Source organism: Chaetodon trifascialis, chromosome 20 (genome assembly GCF_039877785.1).
Source record: "Chaetodon trifascialis isolate fChaTrf1 chromosome 20, fChaTrf1.hap1, whole genome shotgun sequence".
Classification (NCBI taxonomy): domain Eukaryota; kingdom Metazoa; phylum Chordata; class Actinopteri; order Chaetodontiformes; family Chaetodontidae; genus Chaetodon; species Chaetodon trifascialis.
In genome coordinates, this window is record NC_092075.1 from 20,976,068 (window position 1) to 20,987,977 (window position 11,910).

General features: G+C 40.6%; 1 protein-coding gene across 8 annotated transcripts in view; it reads left to right on the plus strand.

Moving 5' to 3' along the window:
• Positions 1-9,789, plus strand: part of dennd1a (DENN/MADD domain containing 1A) — a 30,821-nt gene extending 21,032 nt beyond the window's left edge. For 2 of the 8 annotated variants that reach the window (XM_070988299.1, XM_070988300.1), the window contains exons 20-23: positions 662-726; positions 2,226-2,363; positions 3,190-3,436; positions 4,833-9,789. In XM_070988299.1, coding sequence (XP_070844400.1) covers positions 662-726; positions 2,226-2,363; positions 3,190-3,436; positions 4,833-5,900 — 1,518 coding nt within the window. In that variant the 3' untranslated portion in view covers positions 5,901-9,789. Of the gene's footprint in view, positions 1-661; positions 1,424-2,225; positions 2,394-3,189; positions 3,437-4,832 lie in introns of those variants that run through there. The other 6 variants (XR_011603398.1, XR_011603399.1, XM_070988301.1 and 3 more) reach the window with 4 other exon arrangements.
• The last annotated feature ends 2,121 nt before the right edge of the window (positions 9,790-11,910 follow it).

Genomic DNA, 11,910 nt, shown 5'->3' on the forward strand with positions numbered 1-11,910 from the left:
AGATAAGCAGCGTATAAATAGTGGTTGCACAAGGGCTTGGTGATAAAACTATATAGATATACACCATAGTCTTGCATAGCCAGACCTATCACCAGACCCCAGCTCTGTAGGCAAAAAAAAGAAAGCAATCTGCCTTGTTTGTATTTCTTTAAACCCATGACTCCTTAGAGGGTTGTTTTGGTGGAGCATTTGCATGTGACCCTGGAATTAAAATGGCTAAATCCCTGCAAAATAAAAGGTAACAGGTGTTAGCTTGTTTTTACGTTCAGACTGTTAGTGATCAGGTTAGAGTTGTAGTTGTTGTTTCCCATAGCAATGGGGATTTTGAAAACATTAACACACACAGAAGGAGAGGAGAATGCTGCCTGACATAAGTGACCAATGACAGGCTTATACTCACAGTCTGCATCTGATGAGTCTGATGAGTCAGTGATAGGAAGCAAGCATCCTTCACAGGGACTGAGATGGGCTTTAAAGATCCACTATGGTCAGATGATTCTGTGCAATACTAGAAAAAAAAATATGATATTTGAAGCATTATTATATATTTGTTTGCTGTCATGAGTGCAACTTCGTGCTCTCTCAAAATGAACTTTATTGGTCCAGAATGTGGACTGCGAAGTGGTGATTTTAGTTCTATATTATTTCTTCACTTCCACAGGCACGGCCACCAATGCTGTTGAAGAGACCGAGCAGCAATGTGAGTCTGGAAAGCAGCGTTGACCAGTAAGACTACCTCCATGATATATATCCCATTGTCCATGATGAAACTATGAAAGGGCTTTTACATATTTAGATTGCCTGTGCATGAACTTTCCCATAGAGTGCCTAAAACTGCTGATAGGTTACTTGGAGTTTGTAGACAAGAGCAAGAAATGTAACATTCCAACCCCATATAAGCTTTCTGAACACAATGGATATTGTTAACTAGTGAGTAATTTAGGAGTGAGTGTAATCTAAATTTATATTTCAGTCCAGAGTTCCTGTTCTCAATAACTTAAGTCCCCTAACATGCAAAATCCCCTGTTAATGTCACATTAGGTCAACATTGTTCACTACAGTTGAAAGATAATGGAGACAGCTAATGAGCATTGGTGACTGTTCAGCTCTGTACTGCTACAAATACAGTTCCCAAATACAGATTTGAATGTTTTTGCATTTATTTCAGCAATTCAATAGATTTTGTTCCTTGGTTTGTTTGTTTGTCCAATTGTGCTCTAACTTCCTTTTCAGCTAACTGCACAGCTTCTTGTAGGCTAATTCAAATAAATATATTATACTGTTCAAAAGTTTGGAATTGCCTGCTATCAAAGCTTGATTTGGAACAGTCAGGTGGCTGACTAATAAGTAATGTTTTGTACATGGAGGTTCAAGCGCAGGGCAGAAAGCGGCAAAGATACCTCTGAGTAGTTATATATCAGTTAAATAAAAATATAAGAAATCACCAGTCTTTGGTGAAAGAAATTGGAAGCTTAGCATCATTATCAGTGCACAATAATGCCTTTAACAAGCTGGAATTAACAGACGTCTTCCTTTAGCAAAGGTATTCTTTGAATTGCTAAATAGAAAGGAGGTTAGTCTAAGGTTAGCACGAGTATCAGCTGAACACGCCATGGACTGAGCAATCTTAGTTTAAACCTATTCAATCTAAGCAGTGAATAAACTACAGAGGGCCCAAAGATAAGGATGTTCCCAAAATATTTAGAGCCCAATTTTACCGTTGTGGTTCAGTCACGATATAGTAGCTAATGTTCTTGGGTCACTGATCGCTTTTCTGGACTGGAAAAGAAATTCAAAAACAAATAGTTACAGTTATATTCTCCTGTGATACAACACTGTGGGACCATCAGCCGAATGGACATTTTAATCATTTATGTATTATTCTTCATGCCAAAACTATTTGAAATGTAAGAAATACATTTGGGGTGTGAATTACACTGTTTTTATTCATGTTAAAATAGACGTTATTGAGGAAAGAAGAAAATATCATCATAACAGGTGATTCCAAACATTTGCATGGTAATCTAAATGAATGAATGAACTAAATGCAGTAACATAATAATCCTAATGCACTATGTAAATGAAAATAAAAACTGCTGCTCTTAAGTTAACTAACTCAACCTTCCTTTTCTTAATTTTCCTCTTCTGTTCCTTTTTAATGGAAAAAATTAACATGTCTCTAATGAGCTTTGAATGTCCTGTTGTCTTCCTTGTCCACCTCGTAGCTCTATCCGTCCTACTCGTCACTACACAGTTTTTCTCTCTGAGGATTCGTCCGGAGACGAGCTCCAGTATGACGATGACTCCATCTCTGGGTTCCCTGACAGCTTTCTCTTCTCCGTCCCTTTTGAGTGGTCGCCTCTGTATGCATCTCTCTGATTGGCTTTGCGCTATTGACTTATTGATAAGCCTTTCTCAACTCATCTCTTTTCTTTCTAATGAAATGTGTGTGTGCTTGTGTACATGTGGTCTAAAGCGTCACATAGGGGACATTATAACTGTACTGTAAATAGTCTTTTCATTTTCATTTCAATACTCTCTCTCCTTTCTTAATGAAAACAATTAGCCAGCCATTACAGTAGAATTTAAACATTGACCTCTGAAGCCATCTGGCTACATTGCTCTCCCTGTTTGAGCTAGACAGTTAGCTAGCAATGTCCTTTTTGCTCCCAACAGAGCAAAATGTAACTTTTTTTTTGTTGTCAACTAATTTCATAAAAACCCATAATGAAAAAAAAAAACACTTTCTTTGCTTGTACCAAGCCCCTTGGTTCCTACTAAATATGTACTTTCATTTTTCAAAAAAGTAAAACTCAAATCTAATTTCCTGAAATAGGTGGGCACTAGCAAACCTACCATTTGTTGTGGACTATTTTCATCCATCAATTAATACACATTTGGTGTGGTAGCAAGTTATTTGACTCTAATTTAACTGCAGTGTCCATGGTCATCCTCATGAAGACATTATGGATTTGTGGACAGTAAGAAATATTTAGACGCTTGCCAACCTTATCATTTAACTAAATGAATACAGTAAAGTCAGAGAGTGTGGAGATAGGCACATCAGTTTATATTAGTTTGTATTAAAGGTCAGTGGTTCTTCATGGGTTGAGTACAGAGATTTAACCCATGAAGACCTCTAGTGTGTGAGAGAAATAAATGACCATAAGTCAAATGCTGTCTCTGCAGGCCTCAGCCATATCGCTCCCTGAAGGAGGTTGAGTTGATGGAAGGGGATGACCCTGCTTTTGGGGCAGAGAGTCACACTGCCCCTCCCAGTCCAGTTAATGAGAAGTTCTCCAATGTCAACCTGCTGGGTGACATCTTCGGTTGCCAGGACGAGCCTGACAGCCAACCAATGACCTTGGCTAAAAGTCTCGAGGACCTGAGGACTCCCAAAGATTCTGAGGAGCTACAAATGAAGTTCACCTACCAGGTCAGAGATCGAAATGTTCTGTTGCCAAAAGTTGTGTAATATAGTCTTAATAGTGTTGTTTCCTAAAAGATTTGATCCTGATTCCAGGTTTGTAAACCATTCATTGTAACTAACTTTTTATAGTTTATAGTCTTTATAACTTTCATGTCTGAAGTTTATTTGTATTTCCTGCTGAGTTTCCAAACATCATAGCTTAAGAATGAAAAGCTATGTGGCAGCTGAATGGCGAAGTTGTTGTCAGACCTTCACTTCAGCACATAAATGCACCAGCAGGAAGGATTCATTGATCACTCTGCGATTTTAACACTAATACAACGCTAAAATTATTAATGAAATGATGATGAAATGCAGTGCAGATGTGTGTGTGTTTCATTATGATGCATTAGCTGTGTTGAGTCAACTGTTGGTTGATTTTGATTGTATATTTAAATTAGCTGAAACCATTTGGCCCCTGGAATGTAGGAAAAACACATTTAACCATACCAACTGCATGTATTGGTCGTCAGTAATGTAGGTTGTAAGTAGTGCTGTCAGGCGATTAAAAAAATTAATCTAATTAATTACAGGATTTGTAATTAATTAATCTAATTAATTGCATTTTAATCTCATATCTGCTAAAGGTCCCCAAATAAATAATTTGAATTCTAGGACATTACAATTCACTGACATTCACATTACAGCTGGTGAATTCTTTTCATCACTGTAGTTCTCGACGGTAGCTGGAAATTAGAGTCAGATGACGCTATCTGAAACGCCTCTTTTAGGCCCTCGTCTTCCACGATTGAAATCGGCCTGCAATCAGCAGCAACCCACTTTGCGATTGAGGTTGTCAGTTTTTCTGTCGTGGCTCTGCTCATTCGTTTTCCTAACTCAGCAAGTGTGGGTTGGCGGAGTGAGCTCACGGTAGCACTAGCGGCACTAGCAGCAACTACATGTGTTTAGCGTTTAAATGATAATTCAGGCTGGAGCTGCTACGGTGATAAGAAAATTCTTTATTACACAAGGTACAAATCACTGCGTTCTTGTTAATAGTCCCGTCTTTGTTCTTTTTATAAATAAACTTGCCGTTCAAAGGTCCAAGTAGGCTTGCCTCGCTCTCCGGTGTCGCATCCATGTCTGTTGTCACACTGCTTTTGACTAGTGGCGCAGGTAAGATGCGACCTCACTGCAGCCTACGGGTCACTCAAAGGGCCAAATTTAAAATGCTTGCGCATTGACTTGCCACTCATGATTAATTGCGTTAATTTTTATAGCGCGTTAATTTGCAGCGTAATTAATTAATCTAATTAACGCGTTAAACTGACAGCCCTAGTTGTAAGCATATATTATTTACTGGGTTGATTGTGAAAAGCTGCTGTTCCTCCTCTAAAGTCTGAATTTTTTCTTGTGTTTGCAGCGGATGGATTTGAGTGCCAGCGAACACTCTCGAACACTTCCAGGCCTCAAGCTCTCCAACCCTTACAATAAACTGTGGAGTATAGGGCAGGATGAAACAGCCTTGCCCGTTGGCGTGCCTCCTCTCTGCGACAGACCTCCGTCTGTCCAACTTCAAGCGCGGACAGAAACCCACTCTCCGAGCCGAGAAAGCTCCGGCCCGGGCCCAGATCGTTTGGAGCTTTCCACCCCTGGCAACATCACCATTCCACGCCCCCATGGAAGGAAGACGCCTGAGCTTGGTAGTGTCTTGGCACCCCCCGTGGCCCAGTCGCGCTCCAAAACAGCAGGAGCTGGTGAAGGAGGGACTACATCAGGGGGACAAGAGTTTAGGCAAGCTCTAAGCATGACCACAGATGGAGACCTGCTGAAGCCCAGCAAGGGCCCTGGGGACGGTATAGATCTGATAAGCCTTCTAGACCCCCTTAACAGCTCAGCAACAACCAGTTCCACTTCACTGAGTGATGGGGTGGATATTGTTGGTTCGTCATCTACCTGCAAACCAGCACTACCACCTAGGCCTTACCCACAGGGTTTGCCTCCTTTCCCACTGCATCCTCACATATCACTCAACCCTTTTGCCCAATCTTTGCAGCACACCTCCCCCCAAATGCATTACTCACCGACTGTAAGTGGAAATCCCTTCAATGCAGTCTACGGGCCTCCAGCAGGCTCTTACTTACACACTCCACCCCAGCCACAGTCCTTGTCTACACTACCGGGGCTCTACAGACAGCATTCACCAGGCAGTTCAACCCTGCCACCTACCTATGGACTGCTCCAGTCAGCCTTCCCCTCCTCAGTCACATCCCTGCCTCAGTCCTCTGCCAGCAATCACGCTCTTTCTAGCCTGGCAGACTCGTCTGTTCCATGTACAGCCATGAACACGCTGACAAAGCCACTTCGTGCTGAGGGAGACACCCAGGTGACTCAGGATCCTTTTGGGGATCTGGTGACTATGGCCAAGCCAGCTACACCCCAAAAAAAGAAGGTGGAGGACCTTCGGAGGAGGTGGGAAACATTTGACTAAAACCTGTGAATTTGTACTGAGGTGTCCCTCTTTGTCAGTACCCACACTTACCCTCACTGCTGTATCAGGACCTTCTGTTGCAGTACTACTCTACTCTGCTTATGCAACTCACATAGTAGAAAAATAGCTGAACTGTTTCAGCTATTTTTAAAGACATTCTAAGGAATGCAAGTTGAGAGTCTGTAAGAATCTTCCTAATTGTCTATTCCAAAATGATGACTGATTCTGTTTTGTATGTCTTTTAAACCCATGCTGAGGAATGAAGAAAAGAGTTGATCACAATATATGTGGGCTATGCCAGTTTTTTAACCTTACGTAATGTCACAGCTTATATGCTTGAATCAATCAGAAGATATAGAATACAAATTACTGATTTCCAGAGACAGGAAATACATAGCTTGGTTAGGAAACATTAGCTAATTAGCCTTACATTATTCCCCCTGCAAGCTTAACATTAAACATCAATGGTACAATGGTTTTAGACAGCAAGCCATTGCTGCTGCTGCCATCATTGTTTCCAGTGTCAAGTCAGCAACCGAAATAGGCACCAGCAGCAAGGAGAGAGAGGCTGTCTGCAGCTGAACATGTACACTTATTTGCCACTGCACTCTGAGATGATGGTAGCTGAATGTTTTTTCTGCTTGCTACTGTAGCTGTCCCCGTGTGACCATGGCAACCATAGAAACCGCACAGAAGAAAACAATGCAGGAGCACATTTTACGAGGATCTGACTTCACTGAATCCTCTTCAACAGCAGTAAACAAATGGTCAGACCAAACAGTTCAATACAACTTGTAAATGCTTTCAGATGTAGCTGCAGTGGTTGCAGCTCCAGCAGTGCGTCCTGTTTGCGCCCATTTGAAATACATAACTGTTGTGTGTCCAGGTGGTAGACAGAGTGTCACCGCTTGCTATCTGAAAGCACCTCAACTCACAAGCTAATACCCCAAACTCATGTTATAATCATTAAGAGTTTCATCAGATCATTGACCCAATTCTTTTGAGAAATTTGAGCTCCACTCATTGAATGTATTTGCATTCTATTATCACCTCTCTATATAGTTATTTTTATTGTTATTGGGGGGGTCTGTCTGTTTGTCCAGTGCAGGATTCCAATTGTGTAACCATGCAAAAGGGGTTCACAGGAAACTACGCATGCACGTACTGGGCATGAAGCAAAAGACAACAGTGGGTCAAAGTTTCTGGTACTGTGAATATCTAAGTGAGTTAAAGATGACCTGATTTCCAAAAGTCATGAAGTTGAAGATGACACATTTCTTTGATATTTTAAGCAAGACTGCTTTTATATTATATCTATCTGAGACTTTGATTAAGGTTATCTGAGAGCTCAAATCTCTTGGGGTGTCCAAACTGTTGCATTGCACTGTATGTTCACTGCCCCCAGTGGTTGATGCAGGTGTCATTTCACTTGCCATTAGCACCAGTAACCCCAAATCAACCAGGACTGAAATCTTAAAGATTGTAACTTGAAATATGTAGCTTTTATTACCAAAACATAGTTTGTAAGTGGTACATTCAAGTATGATGAAATTATTTTTTATAGTCACATTAGTCAGTTTTACTGTGATTGATACTTTTGCTCTATAGCAGGGGTTCTCAAACTTAATCACTCAAAACCCACAACTGACTGTTATAACAAAATAACCTTTGATCAGTGAACAAACATCACATCTCTTGTGATTGGGCCCGCACGAATCCAAGGTAGACAAGGCTCAGTTAGTCCGGATTTATTTCTGACTCACATGTATTCTTACAACTACATTTACACTAATTATTACCTACTACCTACTCTGTGTCTGCAATATAGGAGCTGATGACAAATTATTGGGTGGCTGTGGAAATGAACTGCATTAAAACTCCAGCTACATTGTATATTCAACATATACTTTACTGATCAACAGAAATTTTATTTCAAATTAGAAAACATTAAACTTCATTATGTATTCTAGCCCACTCATAACACAATGTGGCTGGGGTCCTCAACCACATTTATCCAATAACCAGACAGACAAGGTGGGGGGCAGACTTCAACCAACTTTACCACTGAATGAGTCCCCATTTCAACAAAAAAAAAACTCCTCTTCAGGAGGCAAATAAAAATACTCAGTTTGAGACTCAATACAACAGTTGGCCAACAAAAATAAACCTAAATGAATAGACCATCTTGTCTCTGATAGACAACTCCTGAGTTCCCTCTAGTCGTCCATTCAGTGTGCTGCTGTCAGCTCCAGGGAATGTTCAGCCTGGAAGCCGAGTGGTTTGACGGTGGGTCCACAGAGTAGAGAGGATGGAGTTGGACAGTAATCTCATTCTGTAGAATGGGTGAATTCTGTGTTACTGGCTCTCTGCCAGGAGTTGACAAGATAATCAGCGATCGCTGTCAGGACGTACTGGGCCTCTTCCACTGGTGAGTAACATTAGATGTGCATATTTTCTGATTTCACTGATATTCTATGGAACCGATGTGGCCAGTGGGCCAGCGGTTAACAGTCACTGAGCTATGGTCTGATCAAGGATGTGGATCAAGGTCCAGACTTTGAGAAGAATGACGTGTGTGTTGTGCATATGCGTCAGAGATGATGGGTCCTCTTAGTACTGCTACAGAAGTTCCTGATCCAGTTGGAAGGAATGGTTATGTGGTGACACACATGTGCACATACATTCCCTCCCCACCACCATCAGCTCTGCTTTTGACAAATAGGAGTGTGTTTCTGCTGAACAAACGGGGGCTCTCTCATCAGCCCACAACACTTGAACCACCTGTATCTGTCCAAGGATCGTCTGAATTTAGATGTTTTGTTTCCTTTTCCCGCCATTCAACCCAGGATATCACACAAAGCAGGCCTTGCTTCAAGACATTCAGATGCCAACAGTTCTCAGACCGTTGCCATTCGCTAACAAATTGCTGACGCAATTCTTTGCACAGCAGCCTCTTGTGTCATCGGTCTTAAATGCCATCACATTAGCATATTGCTCAGTATAGATCAGTGTAGATTTGTGACTTTGAAAATAGCACGCAGTATTTCCTGAAAGAGGATATATTACACACTCACAACAGCATATGTCTTAATGATGTCAACTTCTACGATTAGCTTGTGTTATTACCAGTAGCTAGTCTGCTATAGTTGATGAACATCCTAATGGTATAATGGTACTGTAGCTGCAAAGTCTGGTGCATCTCAATCACCTATAGTTCACCTCTTGATGTTTTTGGTAGCTTCATGCACAGTGCTTTTTTTTTGTTGTTTGTTGCATTTTTGGTTTTTTTGGCCTTCACAGTGAATCCTTCTTTGGTTTCTCTCCCTGACCTGTGAACATCTGTTGCCTCCTACTGTTTTTTAAAAAGAACATTTTTAAGAAAACCTGCAAGCCTAAAATAGACTGCAATGTCCCTAAACTGATTTTAAACATTTGTGTCTAAATATATAGGGACTTTGAAAAAAATATATTGTATATTTGTTGTTTTAAAGGGTCCTTTCGCCAATTCTGCTGCTGATATATGCACTCTTAGAATTACCTTCTGTTGTTTTTTGTATTACTTTGTGTTTGATGACAGTAACGGGCTAATGAATTACAGGCTGCTTCCACATTGTGATGTCAAGTGTGCAGAGAGAGCAGAAATAATGGTTCTCACAATCTTGCCACTAGTTTCTATTTCAGCTATTCTGACTTTCCACCAGTAGAAATTGTGTGGGTGTCACGCCTCGTCAGCCTTTACTGTGTTCCAGGCGATCTCGGAGCGTTCATGTATGGTGAATGCCAAAAAGTCCTAATCGCTTCAAAGTGCTGTACAGCTCTAGTTGCTGTTGTGTGTGTGTAGAGATGACACTATATTTGTTCTAAGACTGATTAAAGAGTGGTGACTAGACTCATACTGCACTTGATTAAAATACAGCTATTTCATCATCACGTCATCTTCACTTGATTAAAATTCCACACCTGACCTGTATTGTGTATCATTACTTTTTCACAGTGCACTGTGTAGAAGTTGTGTAGAAGAAAACTGATTTGCACAAGATTCCCAGTTCATTTGATTGTCAATAAAATAGACACACTGACAACACTAGTTTGTCACCTCTGCAGGAATCAAGACCAATATCAATTTCATTCGTTGAATGTGATTAGCGTAGCTTAGCATGACAAGTGAGACCTGGAGGAAATGGTCTGTGTCAATAATGTAATTATACAGCTTAGAGTGTTTCTGGATCGGACTGTCAAGGAAAGCAATACCATGAATGGATGTCCTTCATCTCTAAATCACTTTTCCTGAGGAAAGACTTACTAGCTACTGCAGCTACTTGTAGCTCCTCCCCTGGTCCTGCATAATGCATGATGGGATAGGCTTTAGCCCCCTGTGTCTCTGAGCAGCATTAGTGGTGTAGATTTTGGATAGATAATCAGAGGGTATGACACTTCACAAGCCAGTTCATTTTATTGCATGTTTACAATACATTATGAATAAAATATCTTGATTTTGTACATCAAAATAAAACAAAGAAAACACTGATATACTGTGCAACCAAAAAACCTAAATTCTTGCTAAATGAATACTTTTGTCTTAAAGACTAATACTGTACATCACATTTTTTTATGTTCTAGCGTGTTGCAGGATATGTCGTGTTGTTTCCTCTCAAATTTACACTTTCAGAAGGTCAGGGAGGTCTTTTTATTCCTTTCATTATTTGTTTTGTTGCAGTATCTCAACTTAGTATCCTAAAAATCTGTTGCTGTTCATACTGAGAGCTTTATCTACAGAAGCAGTTCAAATAGAACTGTTGTCACTGATTGTAAACAAATGTGAAGTTGCTACTGAAGAGGCTGAGACTAACATGAGCAGAGACTCCCTTTGTGCATGTGAGGCATTAACAGTAAAACTCAAAATCCAACAAAAGTTAAAACACAATCATCATAAATATACAAACTGTACAGGCTTGAAACAAAGTTTCTCTTCTCAGCTATGGAAAAAGTCAGTTTGTGGAGTGAACTGTACAACAGTCTGTGTCCCCAGCAAAGAAAACCAGACTCTGGAGTCATAAACAAAACAAAGTTAAAGGGCTCTTCACTGAAAATAAAATGATGTGTTTTTATGATATGCATTAGATGTTTGGGGTGCTTTCCAGTGGATTTTCCCCTTTTGCTCTGCAGTTTGTTATAGTGATTTCACCCTTACAGCAGTCCTCACCCTCTTTTGTTGTGCCTCCTCTGATACCCGTGAGTCCACCAGATGCTGCCTCTTCCTTGCCACAGAGAAGCGACTCTGCCATCCTCCATTTCCTCATTTCAGTTTATTGTCTGGTTTTTTTTTTCTTGGGTTCACCAAAGTGGATGAGTAGTACAGTAGGGAGTATGAATCTGAGGGTCAAGGATTATGGGAATCTGTGCTTTTGGGGCAAATAACAGCCATGTTCTGTATATGCTACTTGGTGCACCTTTAATCCCGAGACAATTTAAAGGTAAATCCTAATATTTGTCAACGTGGGTGATCTCATGTTCTTGTCCATTATACACACGGCCTCTTGTAGGGATTTGGAGAATGCAGCCTCCATACAAGACTAGATTAACAACCTAGTAAAGCATGTAATTGTCCTGGGCTCCCACAAGTCACAGGTTCACTACATGTCATTGGCTTTTGATAATTTATTGATTATCCATTACGAATCATTTTGTGAATATGCTCCACAAAGGCACAATATCAACTCAGATGGGTTGTGCATTACGAGCCAATCTTGTGGCCCTGTCTTGCAGAGGGGCCCAGTGTCAAAATCTAATCCATTGTTTTATTTTGTATTGTGCTCACATATACATACTCTTAAATTAATTACTTATCTTTAACACAAATGCCACAATTGAATGATACACAAAAAATATGGGGCCAGGCAGTTTGTGTTTTCCAGCATAAGAGCACTGGTTGCATTGTGTAGGCATGTGTAGGCTGCTGAGTGTGCAGGGTATGTACTCAATGTACAGAGAGCAAGTGAGAGCCTCCACC